The 14,334-nt window shown below is 37.5% G+C and overlaps 1 protein-coding gene across 1 annotated transcript in view; it reads left to right on the top strand.

The window, feature by feature from the left end:
• The window catches only part of lamc3 (laminin, gamma 3), a 121,438-nt gene extending 113,821 nt beyond the window's left edge, over positions 1–7,617 (top strand). Inside the window, exons 28-29 of the mRNA XM_041059177.1 lie at positions 1,182–1,268; positions 6,274–7,617. Of these exons, the coding sequence (XP_040915111.1) occupies positions 1,182–1,268; positions 6,274–6,389 (203 nt within the window). The 3' untranslated portion in view covers positions 6,390–7,617. The remainder of the gene's footprint in view (positions 1–1,181; positions 1,269–6,273) is intronic.
• Positions 7,618–14,334: the final 6,717 nt, after the last annotated feature.

Here is a 14,334-nt window from a genome sequence, read left to right as displayed (position 1 = left end):
CCTCTGTTGAACACTGCAATAAGATAATCAGTTTTCTAATTTTGATTTCAGCAAACTTTGATTAAAAAAAAAAAAAAATTCCCATTTTAGGGGCCCAGAGAAGAACATTCATGGAAATCCATTGTGTGGATAAATGCAGCTAAAAGTTTCAGGAATTAAGAGTAGTAATTTTCAGTCAGTTTAGTGGCCATGTGCACACGAGTGTCATTACCATAAATGAAATCAAAATTCATGACTGTTGAGAGCATGGAGATAGAGAACGGCGCAGAGTCCTTAAAGTCATTATTTCATTACAATATTCATGCTTCATATTGCAGTGAATACTGCTATTATTGAAACATTATTTCTGAATGGGTAAAATAATAGCCGTGCTCAAGTGAGTTGTAATACAGCTTATTTATGAATCAAATTCAAATGATGTGATAATACATGAACTAATAAATCGCTTAATATCAGATATTGATATTGCCTCGATCATTTCACGTCCACAGCTACTGGTGCAGCAAAGAAATGTTCTAAAAGGCAGGACTAATGATGTAGTCATCATCTGCTCTCATCCACATTAAAGGCAGCTGGGGACGCCTCATTACAATGTCGTCTGCATGAAGTAATGTGCACCAACAGCTTTATGTTAGCCAACAATGGGCATTTAGTGTGGATGGGCTTCATTTCACAGTGTTTTCCTTAACTCAGAGAACAGCGTGGAAGCGCCACCTGATGAACAGCCATTGATATTCAGACTGGGTCAGTAATCACCAAGAGCATCACCAAAAGTAATTGTGCTCCCAGACATTTTAAATATGTATAGATTAAAAAGAAAAACAAAACACAGTTAAGGGCAGCCTTTTAGTACAACCATTTATGCTGCACTGCTGTGATGTAAAGGTTTCAGCAAAAGTGAATCATTAGTTAGAGAATAAACAGTTACAGTAGAGAAAAGAGGTTTTGTCTCAAACAAAATCTATTCACACTTTTTACACCAGATATTTTACTTGCAGTTCTCAATAAAGGTGTTAAAAAAGGGGTGAAAATCAACCAAAAACTCTCTGAAGCAAATGTGTTTGTCACAAAGAATCACAGAGAAACTTTGGTGTTGTTAACTGAAAGTTCAAGAAGAAAGACGAGAGCATGAGAGGAACACTCTCTTCAGTTTGATCTCACTTTTTTTTTTTTTTTCCCAGTTTCTGAAGAGCTGAACTCCCTCAACCCTCCTTCCGCCTGTAAAATGTGTCTTTCAGCGTCACTTGCTGCTTCACCCTTCTTCTTTAGTGAGTACAGTTTTATCATTCTGTTGTTAACACCAGCGTTTTTATTGTAGTGTCGATTCTGAAGATGGGGAATTCCTAAATTGAAATTAAAGTGACTCAAGATTTTAGGTGGTGAAGAGAGTAGTTTTTGAGACAAGTCCTTGATTTCAGACAAAAGCAGGCATTTCCACCTGGCAACCATTCCTTTTTTTTCTGGTAGATTTTATCAGCTTTAGTGAGTCAGTTGAAAACACATTCTCCCACTGACTTTTTAAAGTTTCCAGCTAACTCAACTAGAGCCTTTTAAAATAAATCTTAATCACTTGAAGGCTACATACATGACAAATGAGGCTAAGACCCCAAAATAAATTAAGTACAACATGGGCTTTACATACTAATCAAACAATTTTAACATTAGAATTTTTGTTTTTTGGAGGGGGGGGGGTTGTTTTGTTTTTTGTTTTGTTTTTTTTGCTGTGAGGTCACCCATGACCCAGGAGAGTTCGGGGAGATTTATTTATACAATGGAGTAAAACGTATTGATAAAAATATTGATAAAAATGCAATTACAACTTTACTTGGATAAGTTCTTGTATAACAGCACTCCATCCACTTTTAGTTTAGCAGTCAAAGTTTTGTCCATTTGTACAAATCTGAAGTCTACTCCTGCCAAAAAAGTTTCCCACAGAGAAAACCCATGTGCATAAAAGGGAATCGCCATGAGCAGAAATGCAACATGCTGTGGGCAGATAATGTTAAATTGGCAGGGGAGGCTATAATACATTTTGTTAATAAGTTATTCTGATCCAAGAACTGTTGCCCAGTGTAGGAGTTGGTTCAGCGATAATAAAACAAGAGCCAGAAACTGCCAATGAACTGTAAATGCTGTACAGATGCGTGCTGGTCATACGTTGGATGCCATTCACACGACATCCATGTGCTGAGGATAGATAACCAGAATAAAGAAAACTGTAGCTTATTAATTCCTTCCCAAGAAAAACATGTCAGTGTCAAATTAGCTGCTTTAAAATCCACAAAAAAGTTGGTAAATCCACAAAAACACACAGCACAGAAGGCAGACGCCTGACATGGTCTGAGCAGGCAACACAAGTGCAACATCAAAGATAGTTACTGACACACTCCCCACTGTGCCTCTCGTCCCACTTCACAGCTAGTCATCAAATGAGTTCAGGAAAGGAAACTAAATATATTTGTGGCCACACCATATATCCTCACTTTTTCACCTGGAACCCTGCCATGCCCCATGAACTTTCAGAAAAATAGAGCTCCTCCAAGAGCTGCTGCCTTTCTCATCTCTTTAAATTGCTTTGGCATGGAGTTATCACACAGGGGCTGGGTAACGTGAGCATGGTGTAGAGATTAAACGGGCTCATTACAAGGGGAAAAATAAATGTCGGATGATTCATAAACATGTCAAAGACCGCAGGTTCAGAAAACCCTGAACAAATAACTGCACAGACATTTGTACTATATCTGTGACTCACCTTTTAAAATCATGTAAACATATGCATATAAATGCTTTTCAGTTGACATCAGTATATTTTGATTTGTATATTGATACAGAAATGCATTTTAAACTTGGTGTTGGGTATATTTCTGTCATCGCACTAAAATACTGCATTATACTCCATTTTCTATTAGACTGCACAGCATCTATACTCAACACACGCTACAGCATATCACGTGTGTTATTATGATCTTCTGTACATGCCAAGAAACGTGACTTAGAAACATGTTGTTAAAAACATGGCTGTTAGTGTAAATAGAATAATTCCGTGTATTCAGGTTTCCTGTTGTTTCAGTAAAGGAGAAGTCAGAGTGCGATGTGACAAGACTGAAAATAGATGTTCTTCCGATGTTGCAACAAGTGGAATCATTCGAGTTAAAACTATAAAGAAAAGGGTTTTTGCATGATGAAATAATTGTAACCTCATTTACAATCACACTTCACGCCTCAAGTCCTGTTACATTTCCCAAAGACGACGAACATACTGTGGGTCCTGCTGGGAATTATTAACAGAACCCAAATTAACTATGAAAGCCATGGCCTCACTGGAGTGAACATGCTAAAGAGAGATGGGAGATGAAACAGGATTTAGATCAGTGTATTAAAGACAAACAAAATCTTCTGTGGTGAACCACTGAAGCTATCCAGAGTACACATGGATGATTGATGGGAAAGCTGACCAATAATTGTCCAATATTTGGGTTATAGTCCAATATTTACTTTCCTTTTAGCTCGGTTTTGTTCTGACTCCTGTGGGAATGTCTGGCTCTTTAGTTGCTAAATCTCAAGTGTTTTCACCAGCTGGTCGCTACCTTCAGTCAATCAGTCAAATTTCATTTGTGTAGCACCTTTAATTAGTGCAATTCACAGAACTTTAGAGATCTGAGACTGATGAAAACAAAAGATAAAGATTAAATGCAATAAATGTAAAGTAATAACTTGTCCGTCTGGTGCTGTGCAGGTACAGCAAAGTGCTTATCTGAGTGTTTTTGCTGAAAACAGTTGCCTGCTGCTACCCATGGAAATGCGACAGATGAGAACGGTGAGAATGAACAAAAACAATAGTTACAGCCCGAAAAATAAAAGAGTGAGAGCGGAAACACTCTGAAATGTTTTGTTTTTTTTACAGGACACAGTCATTTGATTCATTATTGATATCACAATTTTAATTAGTGCAGAAGAAAAAATATTTTCTAATTAACTTTCAAACTACAGAGTGGTTTTCTTTTTATTAATTTCTTCTTAAGTTTATTTCTTTCTTAAGTTTTCTTCAAGTTCCATTTTAAAAAATTGCCAGCATATGAAAGGTAAAGGTAGCCTTCAAAACACAAAGTGAGGATGCACTTACAAAGCAATTATGTGAACTTTTCTCTACTTGCTCTGACCTCAGACCATTTTTAGGTCCCAGAATTCTCTTAGAGCGTTGTCAGGTTGTCATGGGAATCTAATTCTGACGTGCTTTTTGTGTTTTTCTTGGCTGGAGCTCATTTGGAAAGTAGATATGGTTTTAAATATTGTTTGAAGACAAAAGGCTCAGGCTAATTACCCCATAATACAGGCAGGTGGATGGTAAAGCAAAGGTATAGACTCTCTTCTTGCTCTTTTCACATATTTTCTCATTTATTTTTTAATCAGTTTAAATGGAAATCATTTTTAGCTCTGTAGGGTTACTTTTCCAAATGTAAGGGATATCATAGTTGACACTAAAGGAAAAAGATTTTTTTTTCTCTCTTATGTAAAAGCAGTCATGCAAATATAATTGTACTTGGGAGAAATTCACTTGCGTGATAGTGACTTGAAGTTTGGGTGGTCTCAGAGGTAGCACAGCTTTTTTTAGTCATGGCTCAGCCCACTCTGTTGGGGTTTCTGTGCTCTGAAATACATTTGAAGGTGTAGAGAACCACAAGCACCTGCTGGGGAAATATGATTCATAGCTCTAGGCTATTTACAATATTCATCACATGTAATGTTTGGGGATGTGTTCATTCCTTTAGTAATACACTTTTTAGGTTGGAAGGTATCTAATGAGTCTGAAGCCAGTTATTGATGTTGACAGATTTGAATACACTGTTTTGAATAGTGATGTAAAAATACATTTAAAAAAAAAAAGGGAGGCCTGTGTCAGAGATACGTTCACTCCTCAGTCAGGAGCCTGGAGCTTTGATTTGACTGCAGGAGTGACAGGACTGACAAAAACTAACTTCTGTGTAAAGAGATTTGGAAAAAAAATTTGGCACAATTACCAGAGTCCACAGACATCAGTAAGTCATTAGACACCCTGAGGAGAGGACATGACTCAGTCAGGCTGGGCCATGACTGGAATTTGTCCACAATATTATCTGCTGTTAATTTGTCCAACTCTTTTCTCAGTAGTGCTCAGTGGTATCTAGAAATGAAGATTTGGTTCTGAGAAAACAATGGATGGATGAAAGAAAAGAAATAAATATCCACTCACCTCAGTATGGACACTTTTCACTGGGATTGTTTCTTTAGTAGAAGAAATGGTGTGGTTTTTTTCATTAAGCTCAGAGCATTTTTTTCTGGGTCAAAGACGTGTGTAATGCAAAATATGGTGGAGCGACATTCAGTCCCCAAATATTTCCATTATGTCTTGCAAATTGGCAATGATAGAGTCAGGTCATAAACAACATTTCTGGAGTTCCTGTTGAAAGAGGAAGGAACCTTAGAGAGACAGAAGGAATAAAAACTGCAGCTGAGTTGTTTTTCTCTTCGACAGGTAAGTGCAGTTTACGTTATCTAGCATTTATTGCTATCGGGGAAACCTGTATAGCCTCAATAACTCCTCTTTGAGAAGAACAACCCATGGAGAGCTGAGAAGGAGTTTTTGCATGCTGTCGTCTTTATTTAACTCTGTAAATACTATACACTGCAAAAAACACAGAGCATAGTTATCATTTACTACTTATATGCCATCCCATTATATCATGTAGAAAAACTATGTGAGAGGTGTCACTCATAGTGACCAAATCTCAGAGAAGTATGGCCTGAATGTTTCGGCCTCTTTTAGCTATTTGTTTTGGTTTTACAGCCTGTAATGTTTTGGCTCACTCGCACTATGCTCATCACCGTCGTTTTTGTCTGAAGCAGGCGTTTTGTTTTTTTTTTCTGTGAAAAAAACTCTAAAAACTAGCTACATTAAACCATAGACAGAGTTAGCAATTGGCTGGCCAACATAGTAGAGCATAGCGGCTAAAGGACCAGGCATTTCCCTCATGATTTAGTGTAAAACCAAAACAGAGTTGAAAGAGGAGTAAATATTGGACCAGACACATGACTTCAAATGAGTGCTAATGTTGCTTTATATCTGCTTGCATTTTGACTATGAAACTATAAAAATACATCAGCGTTGTGTTGATGGCTTCTATCTGCTGCCCCCAAGGGGCAGCCCCAAGTTTATGCAGGTTTGTACTGTACATACAAAACAACAAATGTACCTACAATATGGAAATAAACTTGTTTGTATATTTCATTATACAGTTGAAATAAGGACTTGGCTGTCCTCTCTCCCGCTCCGCTGTGCCCCGACACGCCACAGTCTCCAGCTGCTTGGGCACGCCAGGCAAATAAAGAAAAGATACACAGGAGGTGAATAAAAAGAGTAATACCCACTTCAAACACCACTTCCCACTAATCCCTACATGCTCTCAACCTTCACACAGTGAAAGCATACCGCTGACACCTGGACACCGACACTACCCACTCAGCCAGGCTTTCCAGAACAGACTGAGGAGTAGCAAGAGACTGGTAACAGAGGAGGTAATTCACTCAGGAAGAAAAAGAGACAAGACCCTACATCTGTCTGTACTTTTGCACAGCATATGTCCTTTTTCCACAGATTCAAGTGCTTTATTAAGTAAGCTCCCCATCCAATCAGGTAACATCGTTGTCTGCTGTCATCACCTGCGTTGTGTTCTACAAATGATCCCCAGCTACTATTAAGATGTCTATTTGAATGCACAATGACACAGGAGATAAAATGTGGCTGTAACTGTAATTTCTCCACTTGTCTGTTGTCAAGTGAAAACTGTGAAAGCTTCTAAATCATTTCTAATAATGTGATCAAATCAACAAAAAAATGCCGCCTTGTTTTAAATTTGATAATAATGCATTTTTTGACATTATATAATGAGCCGATGTGTGAACATGGAGGCATTAAATGGAGACGTACATTGTTGACAGCACTGCCTAGTGATATAAAAAAAAATTGTAGTGTATCATGTAAACCAATGGATAAGCAAAGGATGATAATGGGCTGCACTTGGAGGTCTTGAAACAGAAATGAGATGTACATGTTGAGCTAACATTATGCTGCTGTAAATATTTATCTGGGCAGTGGTTTGATGCAAGGGACTGCAGACATACTCAATGTGCAGTTGGGATGTGCTGTTAAAAGCTATGCTACACAAATACCCCACTATGAACCCCTGTAAAAGATATTTACTTGTAAATGAATAGAAGATTGTGTCTCCTCAACCCTGACAGACCAACCAGTGAATCCATTATCTCATCCTCTGAATCTCACACGCACCTTCCTCAGGCCACCTGCAGAGACCCGATGAAGATCCTTGCTGGGTTTAAATAACTGTTCATAAATTGTATTGGCTGCAAGGTTATGGCAGAGTGCAGGTTACTGTTTCATCTTTAGGTCTGACTCCACTGATTTATTATTTTTGGCTGTCAAGTGTATAGCTCTTAATCAGACTTTTTGTGCTAATCTAACTATGCTTGTTCATCTTAGTACAGTGACATTTCAAAGTACAGTACTCTTACAGAGTGCACACAGACATTTACACATACACAATCTTCAGAAGAACCATAATAAAAACAAGCCTTAGGGTTTTACTGTTGTCACTGACATTTAGGTTTTTAATACATTGGTCAGTCATTGTATTCTGTGTTTTACATGTTGTACTTTTCAAGAGAATTCTTTAATAAATTCATATGAGCACACCCAAGGTCAGCTTGGCTGTTGTACTGATGTAGATTATGCCCAGCCCTCACCTGGATGGCACATTACAATGGTAACATTAGCAAAGAGTGTATAACCAAGGTCACAAGTTGGACAAACACTTTGATCTGAGCATGACTCACAATTAAGGACAAAAGATAATACACAAAAATGTGTCTACCATAGCACAGATTTAGCTCCTGTGTCCCATAAAGCTACAGGGGTCACTAACCTCTGTAAGAGCACCATTCCCCAGCCTGGCTCCAAAAATGGGCCCCCGGTGTGTTTATTCTGGGCACGATTCTGTTTACTGACTCCTCATCTGATACCAGTTTGCCTTAGGTGTCCGTAACAGGAGCTCATGTTCCTGAAAACATTGCTCCCAGGGTCACTGAGGCACACACACCCACTCCACCGCGATAAGGTTGCAATTCAAGAAGATTGAACAAAACGGTGGTTTATTTAAGAAAGATCACAAGACTGACCTCCGCTAAGGGCATCAGTTGTAGTAATACAGACTTTGTATGTGACCATAGGGGACACAGAGAGCTGAGGCACAAAGTAAAACTCTCAGTTTACAGGTCAGTCTTAGCTCTGACATTCACGTCAAACCACAAGCTTTCGGAAGCAACCAAAAAACTGAGCACATAAACAGATAAAAGGAGATTCTTCCAGGGGGTGGCTGATTTCACTCTGCTTGATAGGGTGAAGGGTTCAGTCATACATAAAGACAGCGGCTTCCAGCTGCTGCTTCATCACACTGGTCCTCATTTATCAATATGTTCATAACAGTGTCTGATTAGCTGACAGTTTCCTTGTATTTATCAGAAACGTGGTGACGTTTCCATGAAGACATTTCCCACATGGGAACTCCTGTCAAAGAGGCAGAAAAATGAGTTCTCTGAGGCAAAGATAGAGACATAATGAATGATGCTGAACCAGAACAAACAATTATTATTTAGTAGCTGACATAATGAGGTTTTTGGGGCTGTCCTGCTTTTGTCATGGCTGCTTTTACCTGGACAAACAGTAAGAAAATAGATGGATCAATTTTAGAATTGAAAGATGAAATGATAATGGCACATTTACCATGATCATGTAAAATGATTATATGATACTTTAAAGATAAAGTTAATTAATATTGTTACCACTGATAACTTTTTAAGCAGTGCATCAGGCATTGTTTAATAGTTAATGGCAATCTAATTAAAAAAAAGTCAAGGACAGTTTGTTAATTTTCCTGCATTATTTCCTGACAGTACATTATTTAATGTAAATTATGATTTTAATTATTAGTGGTGTGGTATTAATTTAATTAGCCTGGTTGTCTGCGTTGCTCTTAGGTTCAGTTGAGAAATAAAGCCAGTCAGTTGTGATTGCTTTAGTTAACAATTTGAGAGTCGTACCGAAAGATCAACAGATGTTTATAAGTGAGTAGTACTTATAATTTGAGTAAAAACATGATCTGCAGTCAAGTTTCCTCGTCTTACTTCAACACTCACAACACTTTAAGTACTTAACAGCTGAGCTGTGAAACATAAATAGGTTTAGATTATCACAGAGACCCTTGAAGTTCAGTTGAAACTAATCGTTTTTAACCCACAGGTTCAGTGTGGGAAGATATTAATATCTGAACATTTTGAAAGTTTTTTTTTTCTTCTGTTCAGTTTCTTCACAGTATGATAGACTTGATGTGGATTTTCGGTTGTGATTTAGGCAAGAATTTAGCAGAATTTTCTGACATTCATCTTTGTAAGCTCAGCGTGAAACGTAGTGAACTAAGTCTCTTACTCTATCAAGTATATATGCTTAGGAGACTTTTAGCTGACTAGTGCAGATTTAGCTGGCCTTTATACTCCTTATGATTAACTCTGGTTCTGTCATGCCAAAATCACTGACTTTTATTTGAACATTTACCTCCCTTGTATTCAGTTTCATCTTAACTACACATTAATCTGCCAGGGTGAAACCGCTTAAGTTTCTCATTATTCTTCTATGTTATCATGATTATTTTAATGTTGGGATCCTTTAATATTGGCAATATTTTTTGTATCTGATCTCCTTTACCTTCTGACATTGAAGAAATATACTGCATGGAGTATAAACATGGTCCGGCTTTCACAGAGGCAACAGCAGTGTGACTCAATGCTGCCCTCATGTGGTGTGTTTGACTATCAAAACTGAAAAAAGACAGAGCATTGGCTTTGTTTCAAGCTGTTTCCATCTGCCAATGGGTCACTGAGACTCGATATGCTTGGTTGAGGTGTTTTGCTTGTGCAAACTCTAATGATTATATAATTGTCAAAAATGTGCAACAAACTTAAAGTTAGGTTCAGTATTTTTTTTAATCTGTAATGATTATGCTGCTGTCTTATCTAAATTGCCCAAGTGCGTTTCAGGACATGCTGTATAGATTCCACTGTCTTGTCCTCATTCTCCCCTCTCCTCTCACCCTCTCACCTAATCATAACTTACTACCCTCTCCCTCCATTCACCACTCATTTTCACCACAAGACTCCTCCTTCTCATGTTCTAGCTCCTGATGAAGTCTTTTCTCACCTCAGTTCCCTGCAGTCATTCGTCCCTTTTCTCTGTCCCCAGAGAAATGTGTCTCGTATTTTAAGAAGATGTTTGACACCCTCTGAGGATGCAATTACCCTTTAACCTTTGACCCAATTCACTTACAACCTCCCTTTTCATCCAGTAATTCTGAATTACAGTTTGCCTAAAAGCTAATTTCTACCACCGTACATGCTGCCTGCCCTCCTAACCTCCTCCCATTTACCCGCTGTCACATCATCAAGTCTGATTGTCCAAAACTTGTATGACATAAAACTGCAGATATGTTTTTCACCTTCTACTTCTTTTCAAACATTTGAATGTACCACAAGAAAACAGCTTTCTCATTACTCCTCACACAAATGCAGTGTGCTGCTTGGTCAAATCCAATATGTCGGCTCCACTGTAACACCGCTCTCTGCTGTGTCTTCACACTGCTGGAGCTCTTTCATTCTCCATGGCCCTCACCCTCAGTTACCTCTGATGCTTTGAACCACCAGATGTTCATTGTTGACCTGGGGATCTCAGGGGGCATGGGAAACTCACTCGGGTTGGAACTTGTCTCTCACTGTGAACCGTAGCAGGCAAAATCTTTAATTCCAGCGTATCGCTGTGTTTCTTCTATTTCACACAGGATCTGTAAAGATGGTGGAAAATATTTGTCGTCAGCTCAAGACCAAACATGGATAAGTTCCCGCTAGGTAGACACCAGGCTTTTCATATCAGACATTATAGTTAGGGTTTGGGGGTCAGGGGTTAAGACTGACATTACTCATTTTATACATTATATTAAGATATTAAATATGATACCAGATTTACAGAAGCCTGATAAGAATTATCCCTAGAGTAACACCCTAGTGTTACAATTGGGTTTAATGCTGGGGTGAAATGTGTAATTTCCTATTCATTTCCACCCATTTGTCATAGTCACATCTTCCTGAGATACATAAAAGACTGTAAGACTGGGAAACTGATGCCAAACTACTGTGTGGATTTATATTGATCAGAATCCTGTATTGATATGAGGGATTTGAACTGTACTGCTTCCTTCTGTTGACAAATCTACAGGTGTTATAGCAATTGTGTTTTATTTTCTGTGATTCTTGCTTCAGTTTTGACAAGATATAAAAATAGCAATAGAAATTATTAAAAATTATTCCAGGTTTGCTCATAAAATTGATTATTAAATGACCTCATGGCAGATCAGTGGTTATTACTGTTGCCTCATGGCAAGAACAACTTGAGTTTAAACAGGACTGACTGGCTGACTTTTCCAAAATTGTACTAGTCAATCAAACTGCCTTAAAAACCTTGTTCATTACCTGGAATATTACTTTGAATTTCAATTTTGCCCAGCCTTTTTCATCTGTTTCTTGTCTGAGCTGGAATGTCTAAAACCCATTAACATGTATGATGAATGGTTTTGAATTTTGCAACCTCACAGTTTCAATTACACTTAACATTTCTAAATCAGTAAATGCCCCTAATTTTGTGACACTAGATTAAGCGCAGCCTTTATATAATCATATGCTGACCGATGGACTTGGACTGTAACCTGCAGTCACAGCAAGTAGCTCAGACAAATGTTTTCTGATCCTGGGGTCTCCCTAAGATCAATTTTTCTCCTTCAGCAGAGCAAAGTTCCAACAGAATAACATGGAGATACTTGTTCAGTGAGTCAACATGTCGGCAACATGTTCAACAAAACATTCAAGGAGAATTCTTCTGTAGGCCACCCATTTCTGAATATCAATAAAAAAAGATAACTTGAAAATCACTGGGAGGGCAACATATTATAATTTGAAAGAGCTTTGCAGTCTGTTTGATTTCATACCAGACTGTGGTCTTGCCACAGGTCATTATTTATTTAAAAGTAAGCATCCCTATGATCTGTAACTGCATTAATGAATGTAAAAAACAACAACAAAAAAAAAAAACAGTGGATGTGAGCTTCCAATGTAGAGTCTCATAGATTAATATGATACAGTAAATCAGAATGATGAGTGTGAAAATTGTCTCCTGTAATAAGATTAAAAGGCAGTGTGGTAAAATGAATACGCTGACTTTTAAGCATACGCCCACAAAACACTGAAAGCTCACTGCAGCTTTTGTCGCTTCTAAGCCACAAAAGATACAACTCTGTGCCTGAGGATAAAATATAGCATGTTAATACAGCTGTCTTCACAATTACAGATATGACTTCTGATACAATATTTTTCTGTTTTCTAAAGACTGGTTTGTTTTATTTTTGTATAGGTTTAGATTATATTCAGAAACATACTGATTTCTGATAAAGACCTTGCCCTCAGCTAGCTTTTTTTTATTGTGTGTGCTCATTCACAGAAGCAAAACCATTTACAGAAAATTATTTCTCTGGGTTTGAAACTGATGATTTTTAATATTACTTCTGAATTACCATATGTAAATTACTGCCATCTAATTAATAAGGTGAGACTGTGCCAGTCCAAAATGTTTTGCCTTAAAAAAAAATAACGTCTGCCCTAAAACTGTGAATTAGCAGCAACAAGTCAAGCTTATCTGAGAAAGGCTAATAGGGCGGAATAGCCCACAGTTAGACTCTAAAAAGGCTTTCACAATACCTACATTATTAAACAATTAATGAACATGACACCCCCACAGACACTGGAGCTGAGAGCCCCATTGGGAAAAAAATCCAATAAACCTAAAAAAAAAAAGGCCTACACAGAGATGAGTCCCACTACCAGACTTGTAAAGTGTGCAGTGGTTTCTTAGTGTCTCTTGAGGCTAAAAACTAAAGTTACACTCAGACAGACTTATAATAAATTGTAGATGGTTGTTTTCTTCTTGTGTCTTTTTCTGATGTTATGATACTGTGGTTTCTCTAATGAGCATAGCTTGTTTTGTTTGTGTTGTTTCTTTTTGCAGTGTTTATATCCTCACACTTGTGAAGCCACTGTTACACTGTCTGTCTAATTAGTTTATTTGCTCAGGTTGTGTCCACTGAGACTTTGAAGCTGATACGTGGCTGATATGTCTTATTTTTGCACACTATGATTTATTTCATTATTGATGCCAGTTTTTTTTTTTTTTTTGATTAATCAAGTAATAGTCTTTGAAAAAATTCCAAAATGTATGAAAGTTATCAAAATAGTTGCTGATTATTTTTCTGACAATCTACATATTGTTCCACAATGTGTATAAAACATTGTTCTGTTGAATTCAAGAGAAAATAATTCAACTGTCCAGAAACAACTAAAAGCAAAACAAATTTGGCACAGTTATCTTTGTATGTGCAACCCAAATTTAAACAAAGCAGGGTGACCTACCTTTTGCAAGATCCAGTCGCCATCCAACTAAAATGGAGGCTTTTACAATAATTGGCCACAAGGAGGCGACAAATTACCGTTGATGACACCGACACGACCACATTTTTATTGTTAAATGTTTAATAACGACACTGAAACCTAAGTAAAAAGTTTATGTTACTGAGGATGGAGTTTTAACTGGATATATTTTTACTATAAATTATCAGTTTCATTTTGTATTTTCAGATCCTGGTGCGTGTATTGAAGATTTGTTTTTGATTACTGCCTTATCCCATGAAGGAAGGGTCGCGTAAATGACCAGACACAACATGGAATTAATAATTTACTCATTCATACCATATTAGATTTGTACAGAAAACAAGTGCATCACCAAACTGTTTTGTTTGATGAGTCTTTATGAGGCTGAAATGACATGACTACACCACATTAAGGGGCATAAAGCATCTACAGAGGCAATTAGAGGCATAATGACTTCAGACCCAATCATAAGCAGACAAAGAAATCATTATACTGAAGACTTTGACCAAATATAATATGAATTATCTGCATGCAATTTGAAGATGGATTTCAGTTGTGACTGTCTTACCTTTATTGTTTTTGAAATATATGTGTGTGCATTGGGTTGGCTTTAATTAAAAGAAATTAATTTCTGTTTAGTCTACATCCATCTCTGCCTGTGTTGTCTGGGTCACACCCTCTTCATACGCACTTTCCTCATTCACC

Source organism: Toxotes jaculatrix, chromosome 16 (assembly GCF_017976425.1).
Source record: "Toxotes jaculatrix isolate fToxJac2 chromosome 16, fToxJac2.pri, whole genome shotgun sequence".
In the NCBI taxonomy this organism is placed as follows: Eukaryota; Metazoa; Chordata; class Actinopteri; family Toxotidae; genus Toxotes; species Toxotes jaculatrix.
Note: the sequence above shows the minus strand (reverse complement) of the source record. Positions and strands in the feature narration are given on the sequence as shown.